We start from the raw sequence: 17659 nt of genomic DNA, 5'->3' as shown, positions 1-17659 counted from the left end.
GTGCTTCACTGAGGAGAGCAAACCTGTTGGACACGTGAAGCGGAAAGGAATGGTGCTCCCATGGGTGAGCATTAGCGTTAGCCGTCGCCCACTCGCCCCGCTGCAAGGGCTCTAATGCCGGAGTCAGGGGAATGCTAACTCCACCTAGGGCATCCAGACTTTCCCCTGCAGAACCTGGACTGCTCTTGCACTCACTACTTCTCTCTAGACTCTGGATGTGCTCCTCTAATGCTAAGATCTTCCTCGTCAAAGAGCAAACTAGCTTACACATCTCACAGATAAGATTATCGCTAACAAGGGAGAAAGACTGACTAAACATGTCACACTTCACACACTGAATCAACTGAATGTTCACTATAGCAGAGAAATTACGTAACTTAATGTGGTTACTGTAGTGTGTGTTCGTAGTGCTGATGGGAATAGCCTCCACTCACTGCTTTCGAACCCTTGAACAGGGAATAAAGCGCTCTTCCAAAGCAAAACAAGACAAACAGAGCCAACTGAAAGTAAAGAATGCAAAACTATATTTTTAGATTTTAAAGCGATGAGAGAGAGTGTTCAAGTAAGTGCAGAAATAAGCTTCAGTTAGTTCAGAATGCAGCAGCAAGAGTCCTCACTAGATCTACATAATATGACCACATCAGCCCTGTTTTAATCATCTACACTGCTCCCAATTAAATCTCGCATTGATTATAAAATACTACTACTGAAATATAAAGCACTTAACGCTCTCACGCCACAGTATCTGAGTGAACTTCTGTACCAGTATGATCCTCCACGCCTACTTAGATCAAAAGGTGCAGGCTATTTGTTGGTTCCTCAAATAATGAAGACTCCAGCAGGGGGCAGATCTTTCTCTTATAAACCCCACAGTTATGGAACAACCTTCTAATCAGTGTTCGGGACTCAGACACAGTCTCAGTGTTCAAGTCGAGGTTGAAAACATTTTTATTTAGTCAAGTCTTAGGTAAAGGAGCAGATCTAGAGGGATTATGGATATGGAGTGTTTGGTGAACTGGGATATTTGGATGCTGTCATCTCCTCACTCTCACACATTCACTTATGTTTGTTGATGGTTGTGTGGTGGGTCGTCTCTTATCCCAGAGATCCCTCATGTCTGTATTACCTTCTGCTTCTCCCTTTTAGCTATGCTGCCATAGCGAGTCTTGCCAGAGTCCAAACTGCACAGTGACATTAACTTTCATACAACAATAAAGACACTTAATAATCCATATCCTTCTCTCTCTCTCTCTCTCTCTCTCTCTCTCTCTCTCTCTCTCTCTCTTAAACTTGCTCCTGAGGCTCCAGTGACCCCTCTCCCCTCCGTGGATCTTCCCACTTTGTCCAGGCCTGCCTCTGGATAGTGTTCTCTTCAACTGAAGGCCACTCTGTGCAGCTTGGGACGGTTTCTCATCAACGCCTTGGGTCGTTCCATGAAATTCCGGAGTAAAAACGGGCGCTTCGAGGATGGATTGGACTGTAGTTAATGTCAACAGACTGCTACATTAACTCAGGACTACTTTTCACTTATCTTTTCACTATCATTATCATTTCACTATATCTGCTATAAATGGACATTTGGTGCAACCCAGATGAGGATGGGTTCCCTCTTGAGTCTGGTTCCTCTCAAGGTTTCTTCTTTATGCCATCTCGTGGAGTTTGCCACGAGATGTCATTGCCACAGTCACCACCAGCTTGCTCATCAGGGACAAACTTACTTATAAAAAAAATCTTCACTTTTAATCACCACATTATCTGTGTAAAGCTACTTTGAGACAATATTCATTGTTAAAAGCTCAATACAAATAAAAATTAATTGAATTGAATTGAATAATTCCTGATCATGGTGACACCCTACCATTGATGGCCAGCATCCAATTTTGACTAATTACACATTATTTTAGAGCGTGAACAACACGGTCATGTGCACTTGACGCAGTGTCTCGTTCCCTTAGGGAACTAGGGTTACATACATAACCTAGAGGCAATCTTGGTCTCCTCAGCAAAAACAGTCTGCTCCGTCCTTTATTGTTAATTGCCTTTGTATTATCTGTCCAGTCCAGTCCTGGAGGCAGCTCCATTGGCACCAGTCCATAAAGTTCTGGATCAGTCCTCTGTACTCCCTGTCATTATCATCCATGATCAGGGCAATGATGGCAGAGTCATCCAAGAACTTCTGCAGATGACAGGCTGCTGAGCTAAACAGGAAGTCTGCAGTGTAGACAGTGAAGTGGATCAGGGCCAGAACCTTTCCCTGTGGGTCTCCAGTGTTGCAGACAACCATGTCAGACTCACAGTCATGAGTCCTCACATACTGTGGTTGGTCTGTGAGGTAATCCAATATCCAGGTAGACAGATGATGGTCCACTCCCATGTACTCCAGCTCATCCTTTACTAGCGCAGGTTGGATGGTGTTAAAAGTAAAAAAACATGACTCTCACTGTGCTCCCAGATTTTTCCAGGTGTGAAAAATACCTATTTAGGAAGATGATAATTGCCTCTTTCACACCAATGGCAGGTTGGTAGGCCAACTCCATTTTCAATTCCATTTTCATTGGAAAATTTGAATGGATCTTTCCAAGGGGGGAGGGGTGCTGAAGTGTAAGCCTCCTTTGAGTTGGCATTAAATAAGTCCAGTGTTTAATTGTCTCTGGTGTGGCATGAAACATACTGGGTGAATGTGGGCAGAGTGGAGGATGGAGGGACATAATTAAAATCTCCAGAGATAATGAGAAGGTAATGAGAAGGTAATATTTCTATTTGGTAATATGTAACAGTGTCCATTTGGCACCAAATTGTCCCTTTCCTGAGTGTTTCTGAGCAACAGAGGTGGCAAAAGTACACACATCCTTTACTTAAGTAGAAGTACAGATACTCATGTTTTAAAATACTCGGGTAAAAGTTGAAGTACTGATTATACCTTTTTACTTAAGTGAAAGTAAAGAAGTTTTGGCTCTGACATGTTCTTAAATATAAAAAGTAGTTATTACTTCTACGTGTTTTAGCTGTTAACTGGACCTCACATCATATTAATATTAGATTAATAAATTATTTTTCGGTGGAGTTTATTTATATATTTTATATCTAAGTAAAGAAGGGACGTCGTGAATAAGTGTATGTTTTGCTGGAAGTTTTAGTTTCGCCTCTTTTATATTTAGTATATAAAAGTTATAGTATATTTAGTATTTTTTTTATAAAAATGGTAAAACAAAATGCACGCTGAATTGATGGCGCGTTAATAACATTTACTGCCATTTAAAATAATTAGAATTTTGACAGCCAAATATATATATATATATATTAATACAAAACAAATAAAAAATGTTGTTACCTAATGAATGTATTCAGGCTGAAGATCCACATATAGAACACAAGCAGAGAAAAGATGATGATGATCATGAATGTGTCTGTTCTCAGTCATGTTCTCATCACTGACTCCCTCTGTCTCATCCACATTAACCCCAAACTTCTTACTGCCTTCTGCCTGCTGATTCTCATCTTTGTAAAGAGTGAGAGTCAGGACTTTATACACCAGCGGATTGAAAAAGATCGGTTGTTTGACTGAAATCGGCACAGTGAAAAGAAAACTTTGATATTTCACCAAATCAATGGATTAAAACTAAAGTAATGAGCCTGTTTTGAAAATGTAAGAAGTAAAAAGTACAGATATTTGTGTAAAAATGTAATGAGTAAAAGTAAAAAGTTGTGTAAAAAATAAATAGTGGAGTAAAATACTGATACCAGAAAAATCGACTTAATTACAGTAACGGAGTATTTGTACTTTATTACTTCCCACCTCTGCTGAGCAAGCATATGGACCCCCAGGCCTTCTTTCTGATTGGTCAGCCTCTGGGTCATTTTTTTGCATGTATCTTTATAAGACGGTACTGAGCATCATGATGAAGTTTAGGATGAGAAACACGCATTCTGATTTCTAAAACAGTATTGAGCTTTTGCACTCTGTTTCTAAATGGCTGATTTACAACCCATGTCTGAGCAATGAGCCCATGTCTGGGGTCTGTTTTTTGTCCATGGCATCATCGTTCAGCTGCAAAGAGACTTTCTGACAGATCGGCCTCGCTGCTCTGCCTGCTGTCTGCCTACTCTCCACAGGGGGCGATGGTACGCTGGACAGTGGACGGCTCAGAGGTGAAGGACGGGGTTCTGACCAGCCCAGAAGAACACAAGAAGGACGGTTACACACGCAGCAGCACCCTGACCTTCAGCAAAGAACTGTGGGAAAAGGGGCAGGAGTTTGTCTGTACCGTCTCCCATGGTGGTGTCCATCATCCGCTCACGTTCAGAAAGAGCCAGTGTTAAGACCAACAGCTCCAAGATAGAATTGAACACTGAGCTGCTCACACATCCATCTACAATCGAGTTTCAATTCTACACAATGCTGACATTTCTGTCTTTCCTCTCTTCACTGTCCTGTTGCTCTTCCTGTAGTTTTGCTCTGCTGAAATAAAGCTTCATTTTGGACATTGTGTGTTCTTTTATTCGAGTTAATAGTCATTATCAGTGTGATGAGAGAGATTCAGTGCTGTGTGTTGTGCTTCACTGAGTTTGGCTGAAGGAAGTTGAACATCTGGTGAAAGTTCTGCTCTATTCTGGGAAAAACTGAATCACTCAGCCTTCTAGTTATGTAAACTTCTCTCAGTTTCTGATTCATTTCCTCTTTAAACCTGACACATCTGACAATCTACACTGGTTTTCAGAAAACAATCTTCTTTTGTTTAATTAAATATCTATTAATCTCACAGTAATTGTAATCTATGGAACATTCAGCTACATGTGTGAAGTCACAAAAATCATTCAATTTAACAAACAAAGCTTTAAAATAATTAACAGAATATTATCAAGACAATTCTTTCACCCTTTTGGTTTTTCGCTCCAGATAAAGTAGTGTGTTAAAAGAATGGTACGAGTTATTGGTGGAATGGAAATAATTAATCACTGGACTACTGACAATCATGAGAAAAAAACAGTGGCACCAAGATGGTGGACGAAATGTATTCACATGAAAGAGCAAGAATTTGAGTAAAATTGTTTGTTTTCTTATTGTTTCAAATTGTAGATGTGAATTAAAACATGGGTTACAGTCACTGATGATGAACACAGATTTCAGGACTTATGCTAAAACAGAACATGTTTCTGACCCATACAGCTCAGATAGAGGCCTGATAGGTAGATATATAGATAGCAGGTGATAGTGGAGCTCTGTGTGTATGTGTTGAATTGTCTGAGAGCTGCAGTAGTCAGTCTTGAAATGAGAAGAGACTGAACAAGAACCTGGGCAGCCTGTGTGGACAGAAATGGTTGAATCCTTCAGATGTTAAACAGAAGAAATCGACAGGCTGATATATTCCTGATTTCTGAGTTTTCTACATTGCAAGGTGGATGCTATTCATTTCCTCTCACTCTTGGGAAATGGTTTGTGCTGACGTATTACCATGTTATGTTTCCGGTTCCCAGTAACAATACATGGGCATCTCACCATATCTTCTCAGTATGGAGCTTATGGTAACAGTAACCAGTAACCTGAAAAGCATCAGAAACTAAAGCTGCAGAATTTGCTGAAATGACACAATGCTCTCTTTCTGATCTCATCTATTGATATTGGTCAAACACATCTGGTGCTACAATGTATAAATATCAGAAATGCATCTTCCTTCAGACACCATGCACAGTGGTTTCCTCCACCAGTCAATCAGTGTTTGGAATAAATGAAAGCCGTCGGAGTGATTCAGCCATCAGAAAGCTCATGAGTTTAACCTGTGAAATTATTTATAAAGAAACTGACAGCTGACATTTTTGTGTCAATTTCAGAAGAATGAATGAAGTTATGATAAAGGGCTCCTTCCCCCTTCCATGTATTGATGAGTTGCTGGTTCATGTTGTGGACTCCAGGTGACTCTCTATTTTAGAAATACAAAATGGATATTGTCAATATGGTCTTCGTGTAGCACCCTGACCCTCAGCAAAGAACTCTGGGAAAAGGGGGAGGAGTTTGTCTCCTTGGCCATGGTGTGCAGGCATGCAGCGGCTTAACCTGAAGAGTAAGTATTAACCACCAGCGCCGATGTGTTACGCAGGGGTTTGGGGGGCAATTTCAGGGTCAGCCTCTTGAGGGATGATGCAACCCCAGTGGAGAGATAGCTGGCCAGCATCTGTTTAAACTGGGTCATCGACCCTTAGCCACGTTTTTTCAGTCCCATGACATTTAAGTACAACGCTGCCCTGGGGCATATTATTTAATACATTTTTATTTGTATAGCACTTTTACAATGAGCATTGTCTCAAAGCAGCTTTACACAGATAATGTGGTGATAAAAAGTTAATGTTCTTTATAGGTGTAAGTTTGTCCCTGAATAACCTGTGAAGGAAAAACTTCCCCGAGATGGCATGAGGAAGATACCTTGTAAGGAACCAGACTCAAGAGGGAACCCATCCTCATCTGGGTTGCACCGAATGTCCATTTATGGCAGATATACGATGTTGCAGGGTACAGTGATGATGATCGGAAGTAAACTGTAGTCCTGGGTCAATGTAGTAGACTTTTGACATTAACTACAGTTCCAATCCATCCTCAAAGCGCCCGTTCTTACTTATTGAAGAGAACACTATCCAGAGGCAGACCTGGATGAAGTGAGAAGATCCACGAAGGGAAGAAGGGCAGGAACAGTGGTCACTGGAACCTCAAGAGCATGTTTAACTCAACAGAGATAGAGAGAGAGCGAGAGAGAGAGAGAGAAAGAGAGAAAAATGGGATGACAGGAAGAGAAGGATATGGATTATTATGTGTCCTGGTTGTTGTATAAAAGTTAATGTCACTGTGCAGTTTGGACTCTGGCAAGACTCGCTATGGCAGCAGAACTACAAGGGAAAACTAGAAGGTAACACCAACATGAGTATCTTTGGGATAAAAGACGACCCACCACACCACCATCAACAAACCTGAGTGAACGTGTGAGAGTGAGGGGACGACAGCATCCAAATATCCCAGTTTACCAAACATTCCATATCCATGATCCCTCCAGATCTGCTCTACTGATCAAATCTACTAATAAAAGACTTGACTAAATAAATGTGTGTATTAATAATCAGTGTGAGATGTAATTGGGAGCAGTGTAGATGATTAAAACAGGGCTGATGTGCTCATATTTTCTAGATCTAGTGAGGACTCTTGCTGCTGCATTCTGGACTAACTGAAGCTTATTTATGCACTTACTCCAACACCCAGACAGTAAAGCGATACAGTAGTCTAATCTAGATGTTACAAAAGCATCAACTAGTTTTTCTGCATCCAAGTCAAGAGGCTTTTATTGTTATTTCTACTATACACAGTAAAAACAAGACAACGTTCCTCCGGAACCCTGGTGCTACACTAAACAACAGCATAAAGCTACAACACAATACAAGCTACATAAAGTGCATCGAGTGCAACCTGGTACAAACAGTGCAGACAAAAAAACAGTACCGACAGACAACACAAGACAAGACACAAAACGAAGATAGCACCGACCAGTAAACCTGCTGTATACTCTGATTATACAGTACTGTGAACTGTAAAAGCTCTATCCGGTAGTGAATATAAAAAAACACAATGTAGTGCAAAAAACAGCAGCAGTCAAGAGGTGCAAAAGACAGCATGTTAACAGTATAATACAGTCAAAGGTGCAAAAACAGTATGTAAACACTATAATACAGTGAAAGGTGCAAAAAACAGCAGTTAAAGAGTGTAGTAAAGTCAAGTATAAATAATAATAAATAGATGATGGTGGAATGGATTAAGATGAGTGATGAGTGTGTGTTCAGTGTCAAGTCCAGGTTGTACAGTTCGGTAACACACATTTGAGTGAGAGTGTGTATGTGTGTGTGTGTGTGTGCGAGTTCCGTTTCAGTTCTGTGTATTGAGAAGCCTGATGGCTTAAGGAAAGAAACTGTTGCACAGTCTTGATGTGGCGGCCGGAATGCTTCGGAACCACTTTCCTGATGGTAGGAGAGTGAAAAGTGTGTTTGACAGGTGTGTGGTCGTCCACAATGCTGTGTGCTTTGCGGATGCAGCGTGTGGAGTAAATGTGCATAATAGAGGGGAGAGAGACTCCGATGATCTCCTCAGCTGTCCTCACTATCCTCTGTAGGGTCTTGCGATCCAAGTCGGCGCAGTTCCCAAACTAGGCAGTGATGCAGCTGCTCAGAATGCTCTCAATAGTCCCTCTGTAGAACATGGTCAGGATGGGGGGAGGGAGATGGGCTTTCCTCAGCCTTTTCAGGAAGAAGAGATGCTTCTGAGTAAGGTTGTCCGTTAGATAAACACCAAGGAATTTGGAGCTCTTGAGGATCTCCACTGAGGATCCATGAATAATCAGTGGAGATTGGTCGCTCTGTGCTCTTCTGAAGTTCACAACCATCTCCTTGTTTTTGTCGACGTTTAGAGACAGGTTGTTTGCTCCACAGCAGGCAGTTAACTGTTGCACCTCCTTTCTGTATGCTGACTCGTCGTTCTTGCTGATTAGACCCACCACGGTTGTGTCATCGGCAAACTTGACGATGTGGTTCGAGCTGTGCATTGTGTAAGGATGGTCAGATCTGTTCATGGTACCAGACCCCGAGAACTGCCATGCAACTTTATGAGGCCAGACCCCGAGAACTAACATGCAACAAAACAATAAACCTTCTAATCTGAGGAGAGGATGTCTTTGATCTGAGGAGAGAAAGCCATCATTTTAAAGGTCTCAGTGTGATTGGAAATATGATCTCAGTCCCATATCAGTAGAACAGAGCCCAGGTTTGGAGAAATTGTGTCCTACTGACATAAGGGTTGCCCCGGAGAAGATCCTTACCAGGTGGTCTAGGTGACATTTGTTTTTTAGATCACATCCTGTCCCAAGAAAAGGTGTGCAAAGCTTTTATCACTTTGAATTCACAAATGTTTTCGATGGTTTGGGTATTTAAGGACATTTGGCGAAATACTCAGGGAAGCATTCTGTAGTCAGAACTTCCCACACAGTCTCTGTGTGTCTCTATTGCCAGGTATATTGATTCTTTAACAATTCCTTAGTAAACTGTATTGCTAAAATATTTTGTTTTATGCTGATCATGTTATGTAACATTTTCTATTATTTGTTTTATATATGACATTTGTTTATTGAATATTACCTGGCAAATAAATGATAAATTCTTGATTAACTCTGAAATTTCCTGAAATCATTTATATCATGTTGATTATGTAGTCTGGCGTTACCGCAAATCTGTGACCAGGATAGTACAAACTGAAGGCTCATGAATGGATGGAGCATAGAGCACAACATCTATGACCTTCTGATTTCTGACTATCTCTGACTTTAGCAAGTTATGACCAAGTAACTAAATCAATAGTTCTTTATGCATGAGCAGCATTGGCAGCCTACTTAAAGAATATTAGTTTAGCGTTATATCCTCTGACTAAGATTCAGACTGGCCAATGTGCCTCCGTGAGCAGGTATAGTTAGCCGAGCACAAGGTTCTAAGCGACTCCAGGACCATAATAAATGATTAATTGAAAAGACGGAATGCTTAAAATAATCTACTAAAATTAAAGAAAAAGTACAACCAATAAGGTGATCATCTTAAATTAGAGATATTTAAGTTAAATCTTTATTCTAAATTGGAGTCAGATTAGATGTTAAAATTGGATTAATGTAACAAAGTGCAATCTATTTGAGTAATCTTTTACAGCCGCACGAGAAGGACTAACACGCAGCATACCTTCACCCACTCCAGTGGATTCTGTCATTGGGCCATTGGGTGGGCACCTTACAAATGCTACACAGTAGTGAGTCAGCAGAGTGAACAGCTGAGCACAGCACCCAGTGCTCAGTGTGGTGGTGCTGGAGATGCTGTTCCCGATTCTTCGCTGTCACTGAAGTAGTTGTGGATTTTCTTTGCGTTTGCGCGCTTCTCCTCTCTGATGGCACGGGACAGTTTGGCCCTTGCTGTTTTTAAGGTCATCTTGTCCCCTGTTCTGAAGGCGGAGTCTCTTTGTTTCAACAGCACACGCACATTTGCAGTCATCCACGGTTTCTGGTTGGAGCCTGTAGTTATGGTCTTGGAGATGGTCACATCATCAACGCACTTGCTGATGTAGCTGGTCACTGATGATGTGTACTTCTCCAAATTGATGAAATTTCTGTTGGTTGCAGCCTCTCTAAACATGTCCCAGTCACTGCCCTCAAAACAGTCCTGAAGAGCAGAAGTAGCTCCTTCTGGCCAGGTTTTCACCTGTTTCAGAATCGGTTTAGTCTGGTGAGCGGTCTGTATGCTGGAATTAACATAACAGAGAAGTGGTCTGAGTAGCCGAGATGAGGGGGGGGTCCGCACGATACGCGCCGGCGATGTTTGTGTAAACAAGATCCAGCGTGTTCGCTCCTCTCATTGTAAAGTCCACATGCTGATGGATTTTAGGAAGCACAGTCCTGAGATTCGCATGGTTGAAATCTCCGGCGATAATAAACAATCCATCGGGTGAGCATTCTGCAGGTCGCTAATAGCGCCGTAGAGTTCACACAGTGCCTCCTTAGCATTAGCGGTGGGAGGAATGTTCACTCCGACAATGAATACAGTTGTGAATTCCCGTGGTAAATAAAAAGGTCTGCATCTAACAGTCACAAACTCCACTAGCGATGAGCAGTAGCATGAAACAAGCACAGAGTTCTTACACCATTCCGTGTTGATATAAACACACATCCCACCACCGTGAGTCTTACCGCACAGAGCTGCGTTTCTGTGGGCTCGAAAAATGGTTAGCCCGTCTAGTTGGATGGCGGCTTCTGAAACTCTGTCGCTGAGTATTTGAAAGAAAAATGGACGGGAGCGCCGGCCGGCTAGGGTTAGCATTTAGCCTAGCAGGGACACAAGCCTGTTTGCTGCGCATCGGTTTCCTCGAGCAGCGCTTTCACTGTCCCCTCTCCCAACCACCGACATCAAGTGACACCGAGGGCTGAGGGCTTGGTGTTTGTGGCGGAGGTCGCAGCAAGCTAAGGTCGCGAAGTTTATTGATAACTTCATCATGCAGATTATTGGTTGCATGATGCCTGTACTGTAGCAGTGTCTGGTGGTCGTACACATAAACACAGCTGACTCTGGTGTCCATGAATTGTAAAAGGTCGGGCTAAATATGGTTCCGGAGAGGCGGCTGTGAGCGACTGCCGCGCCACCATCTTGGATGCGACTTGAGGTTTACTTCTAAATTCTACGAATAAATATAAAATAACAATGTGATAAAAAATAACATTATAAAACATAATTATTTAGAGTTAAATTCTTTTGGAGATTCACTGCTAAAGGCATGGATTGGAGAAGAACTGGGCTTTTCATTTAAAAAATATTATAGACATAAACAAAGCTGCAGAAATTTGTTGATAATGAAATTATTTTTTCATCAAATCAACCCTGTAAATTTTGTAATATTCAAAATCCCAGAATTATAAGGTGGAGCTACGTTTTCCATCAGCCACTGCACCTCACTGAACCATGTCACATGATTGTGCACCTAAATCATGTTTATAGCCCACAGAATCTAAGCACCTCACTCGGTGTCTGATGTTTATCTTTCCTGGATGGTGTGGGTGTAGATCACACTTGTGATCACTCACACTCAGGTCATGTTTATCTCGTTCATGTGTTTGGAGAGTTTTGTGTTTTGTCCGTGTTTGAAGTTTCGAACTTGTAAATATATTATCTTCACTCAAATCAGCCTCTGATCACGTTACATCACACAAACATGTGATCAGAGAGAACTTTTACACCTGAACATTTACAAACATACACTTGGATCATCAGAAATCTGGAAAATCACTTGGAAATCAGAATTCCAGTGTATCTCCGTGTGTGTGTGTGTGTGTGTGTGTGTGTGTGTGTGTGTGTGTGTGTGTGTGCGTGTGTGTGTGTGTGTGTGAGAGAGACACTACCAGCATGTGTGTATATTTGAATCCAGTGATGGAGTGTGTATCTGCAGGGTGGAGTGTTTTATTGATTATTGGACTGGAATGATTATTTATTAAAGCTGAAGATGTTTGATGATGTTCAGTGGAGTGCAGCTTTAGCAGCTCTGCTGCTGTTTTCAGATCAGTGTGTGTTTCTGACTCAGAGCACTTCCTCTACAGCTGAGGGAGGTTTTTGTACGGCGCTATAACACTGTGTGTACGGAGTGCTGGTGTACTGCTGACAGTAATAATCTCCTGCATCTTCAGACTGAACTCCAGAGATTTTTAGACTAAACTGTGTACCAGATCCACTGCCACTGAAACGATCTGGAATCCCAGACTGACGAGAAGTTGCAGCATAGATCAGGAGTTTAGGAGCTTCTCCAGGTTTCTGCAGGTACCAGGCGAGGTAACTGCTAACACTCTGACTGGTTGTACAGCTGAGAGTAACAGTGTCTCCTGGAGAAACAGTCTGAGATCCTGGAGACTGAGTCAGGACGATTTCCCCAAAGGACTCTAAAGAAAAGGATGCAGAGTTGAATAATGGAAACAAATGTAGTAATGAGTGTGAGAGTGATGTGATGATTTGTAGGAATAATAAAAGTAAAGAGAGTCTCACGGTGAGCGAGGAGTCCCAGTGTCCCCAGCAGTAGAATCAGTACCATCATCATTGTGCTGCGTGTCAGTGGCTCTGAAAGGACTGAACACACTCTGATCAGCACTACAGCTCTTAAAGTGTGTGCAGCAGTCACACACACACATATGTAAATACCACAACTGTGTGTGTGTGTGTGTGTGTGTGTGTGTGTGTGTGTGTGTGTGTGTGTGTGTGTGGTCACTGTAGTGTAACAGAGGTTTTTGTATGACAGTTTCATTAGAATGTATCACTGTGGCTCACTTTCGGTGGAGGAACCAAACTGATCATCAGTAAGTTTCTCTTCTGCATATATACTTCTGTACAATTATTTTATTTTAGGGTTATTTGTTGTTTGTTTATTTTCATGGATTTATTATTTAGAAATAAATAATTATGTGTTATTCTGACACTGAGACACAGTTTGAGTGAAATGAAATGAAGCTAAAAGAAAGAAGAAATCAGGATTTAGCTGTTAGCTGAATAAGTGTGCAGTTTGTTCCTCAGGAAACACGGCACTTTTACATTCACAGCTTCTGAAGGTCATATTGTGTGCTGTGAAGGACATGGTATAAAACTTCATCCTGTGCCTGTTAGTCTTCTATCATTGTACTGATGTACTGAGTTTGAATCTCCAAACAAAGAGAAACAGTGTGTAGAAAGGTGGATGTGGTGTGATGTGCTGATTTCCATCACTGAACTGATCTCAGCCTTTTTGCCAGATGTGGGATTGTAATAGAGGAAATCTTGGTATCAGGAAACTCAAAGGGAAGGTGTGATGTTGCATTTTTCAGCCCTGATTCTGTGGAATATCAGTGTATTTACATCATCAGTGTAGTGATTTTCTGTAGGACTACATGTCAAAGTAACACAACAACTTAGGAGGACTGGAAAACACTCCCAGAAGAAATCTGATCAAAGTCCGAGTCTCTTCACAATATAACGAGGAACTAGTAAATGTTCTCCTGCTGAGAAGTTCTACTGAACTGCAGTAATGTGAATAAGCAGTAATGAGTAAATGTTGTGTAACTGTGTGTAAATGTGTGTTTATTGTGTGTTTGTGGTCTCCAGCCGGTCCCACGGTGAAGCCCTCCGTGTCTCTGCTCCTCCTCCTCTCTGCAGCCGTCTGACAGATCGGCCTCGCTGCTCTGCCTGCTGTCTGCCTACTCTCCACAGGGGGCGCTGGTGAGCTGGACAGTGGACGGCTCAGAGGTGAAGGACGGGGTTCTGACCAGCCCAGAAGAACACAAGAAGGACGGTTACACACGCAGCAGCACCCTGACCCTCAGCAAAGAACTGTGGGAAAAGGGGGAGGAGTTTGTCTGTACCGTCTCCCATGGTGGTGTCCATCATCCGCTCACGTTCAGAAAGAGCCAGTGTTAAGACCAACAGCTCCAAGATAGAACTGAACACTGAGCTGCTCACACATCCATCTACAATCGAGTTTCAATTCTACACAATGCTGACATTTCTGTCTTTCCTCTCTTCACTGTCCTGTTGCTCTTCCTGTAGTTTTGCTCTGCTGAAATAAAGCTTCATTTTGGACATTGTGTGTTCTTTTATTCGAGTTAATAGTCATTATCAGTGTGATGAGAGAGTGTGTTTAGCTGGAGATTCAGTGCTGTGTGTTGTGCTTCACTGAGTTTGGCTGAAGGAAGTTGAACATCTTGTGAAAGTTCTGCTCTATTCTGGGAGAAACAGAATCACTCAGTCGTCTCCATGAAAATTTCACTTCCTCACTTTCATTAATTAAGTAAATGTAAGCCACACTTGTTAAGGCCAGATGCTGTAAAAAATAAATGTAAATATGATGGAGACTGAGATAATATGAGAAAGAAAACTGGGCACCAGATTCGGATGGAAACTGGTCCTCAACTGAGTGTTATTACGTTTTATAAGTTTATACTAAATGTTTAAAATGTGTAGTTTGGTAAACTGGAATCCTCTTTTAAAGGTAATTGTAATAAGGTATCAAACAATATAAAAGCTAGATTATTAACTGAAAATTGTTACTCTGAGCATATTGGCTGTCAGGTTACTTCTCCCAGAGTTCTTATGCGGTCTAGATGTAGATCCTGATATCTGTAAAGCTCTGTAGCTGCAGAGGCAGGAAGACCAACCAATACGAAGTGGGAAGATCTGCGGAGAAAAGAGGGGCAGGAACAGTGGTCACTGGAACCTTAGGAGCAGGTTTAAATCGACCGAGAGAGAGAGAGAGAGAGAGAGAGAGAGAGAGAGAGAAGAGTGGTGACAGGAGGAGATGGATACGGATTAAGATAAGATAAGATAAGATAAGATAAGATAAGATAAGATAAGATAAGATAAGATAAGATAAGATAAACCTTTATTCGTCCCACAGTGGGGAAATTTCCATGTTACAGCAGCAAGATTATTTAGTCTCCTTATTGTTGTATGGAAGTTAAGGACACTTTGCAGTTGTGACTCCGGCAAGACTCGCCATAGCAGCAGAACTAAAAGGAAGAACCAGTAGGTAACACAGACATGAGGAATCTCTGGGATAAAAGACGACCCACCACGCCACCGTCAACAAACCTGAGTGAACGTGTGAATGTGAGGGGACGACAGCATACAAATATTCCAGTTCATCAAACACTCCATATCCATGATCCCTCCAGATCTGCTCCTTTACCTCACAAACATCTACTGACTAAAGACACTAAATAAATGTGTTCAGCTTCGACTTTAATACTGAGACTGTGTCTGAGTCCCGAACACTGATTTGAAGGCTGTTCCATACCTGTGCGGTTTATAAGAGAAAGATTTGCCCCCTGCTGTAGTCTTCATTATTATATGGACATGTCCAGCTGAAAGGGGCCAAAGATGAGTGCACTGCAGGACCATGGGTGCCTGGGGCCCAGAAATGGTTGAAGCAGACATTCTGGGGAGATCTTGGGGCTTTTGTGGTCTGCATAGATAGGACAAACTACCACAAACGACTTCCTCTTTGATGGTTGCCCACCAGAATAAATTTTGATGGTGTGCAGAAAGGCAGAAACCATTGGAGCAGCTGGGAATGCAATTGGTATGGAACAGTCGCTATTCAAGGCAACCCGCCAGACATGACTTTATGTACCTTCCTCTAGATGTCCAGGCAGTGGGCCTAAACAGTGACTGTGGCTGGGTGGAATGTGATTGGGAGGTGATTCTAATTCATCGTCTGGAGCATCCCATCAAAACAGGGCATCGGATTTGCCATTCTTGGTTGGCACACAGATATTGATTTTTCCGTGCTTTGGCTGTAGTTCTATGACCTGACATTGAATGGGCCACACCTGGGAATTTGAGCTTTTGAAAATTGGAATATCTTTACAATTCCACAGTAAACTTATATTACATTGACCCAATTGGCAATTTTCTCTTAATTTTCTATATTCAGCTCCACACTGTATGTCACTCAGAACATCTTTCTCAGCTGTGCCTTGACAAAGTTAAACTTTGATTTTAAAGAATGTTTTTGAGCTGTGATATCAAGCTCAATAGTAGGAAAAAAGAGCAATTTTCAGATTAGCATCTGCATCACAGACAGCACAATACATCAGGCTTTTTCACATGACAGACAGTAAAAATGATATTCATAATGTCCAAACTCACCATAACATTTGTTAAATAGGTTTACAGTTTCTGGTACCAATCCTGGACAATGTTCATTAACATTTTTTAAAAGATGTTTCAAGGCAACTTCTATTAGATTATGTCGCAACACATATGACATCAACAGCAGCAAACTCTGGCCTCTGGTAAGAGAAAATCATCTCTAGGTTACATACTCCCCGAGGGAATGAGATGCTGCATCGCAACGCTTTGGGAAAGCCCCCGCGTTGTCTGCGCTTTGAACCACGTGTGAAATCTGGCCAATAGGCAAGTCATGACGTCATAGGCGGGCGACATCGTGACGACCAAAATGGCTGTGTGGTGGTAGCAACACTGGTGTCTACACAGAGAGAAGGTAAGCGCCACAGAGCTGCAGGGAGTGTGGCACGGGGAAGCAGCGTCTTGTTCCTTCTGGGATCTAGGGTTACATATGCAACCTAGAGACGTTCCCCATTTGGGAACTTTAAACTGCTTTGCAACGCTTTGGGAACGAGGTGTCCAATCATGCCACGCTGACCAGACCCTGCCTAGTGTGTGAGCACCTCAACACCCGCACGTAGGACAGAGGAGCCTGGATCGGCTCTGATGTCAAGATCGTAAAATCTGACAAAGGTCAGCGGGGTGGACCAGTTCGCAGCGTCGCAGATGTCTTGGAGTGAGACTCCAGCGGACCAGGCCGTAGAGGCCACCACACTCCGGGTGGAGTGAGCCTTGACCCCGAGCGGAGAGACCAGAGGACTCATAAGATGATAAAATGGCATCCACTACCCAGGAAGGTGGTTCTCTGCCGTAAAGAAAGCACACTGTTCCCGGCGTTCAGTCTTAGCCCCAGTTCCTTCATGCAGGTGAGAAGAACTTCTCGATGCCGGAGCCGTAGCAGGGCTGGTGCTGCATTCATGCACTTCATGAATGTGCGGGGCGAGAGTTCCAGGCCAAAACAGTAGTACCCAGTATTAGTAAGCTTCTCCCCCAAAAGCAAACTTTAGAAACCTTTTGTGTGCAGGAAGGACGGCTATGTGGAGGTAGGCGTCCTTCAGATCTATCGTGACAAACCAGTTCTCAGACTTGATCTGAGACACGACCACCCGGCCGTGGAACGGATGTCGTACCAAAGCCCGCCCATAAAACGGAAATCATACTGTTGTACCGCTGCCTGGCCACGACAGGAACAGAACATCCTCTGGTGGCGCGGTCATGGCTCATAGTTCCTCAGAAGGCCCCGTCGGGCTTCACGAACCTTCTAAAAGCACCGTTTGATCGGTTGTTATTTCTGGATGTGAAACTTTGGCCACATCAAGTCTTACTGGCAGGAAAACTAACAAACACCACTAGACTCTATTTAATGGACTCACTGGTATGTTTCTTATTTTTTATAGTCCTTAATATTCATACTCCTTAACTTCACATTTAGTTTTAGCTTCATTACATTTTATGTGCACAATAATGC

The 17659-nt window shown here is 42.4% G+C and overlaps 2 gene segments (V, D, J or C); one reads left to right on the top strand and one right to left on the bottom strand.

Moving 5' to 3' along the window:
- The window catches only part of LOC124392842, a 69975-nt gene extending 55830 nt beyond the window's left edge, over window positions 1-14145 (top strand). The window contains 1 exon segment of the V gene segment in view: window positions 13672-14145. Coding sequence covers window positions 13672-13730 — 59 coding nt within the window.
- On the bottom strand, window positions 12112-12742 carry LOC124392841. The segment is given in 2 exon segments: window positions 12112-12482; window positions 12586-12742. Coding segments are annotated over 2 exon segments (408 nt in total).
- Window positions 14146-17659: the final 3514 nt, after the last annotated feature.

Source organism: Silurus meridionalis, chromosome 10 (genome assembly GCF_014805685.1).
Source record: "Silurus meridionalis isolate SWU-2019-XX chromosome 10, ASM1480568v1, whole genome shotgun sequence".
NCBI lineage: Eukaryota > Metazoa > Chordata > Actinopteri > Siluriformes > Siluridae > Silurus > Silurus meridionalis.
The sequence above is the reverse complement of the archived record's forward strand: the minus strand, read 5'-3'. Positions and strand labels throughout refer to the sequence as shown.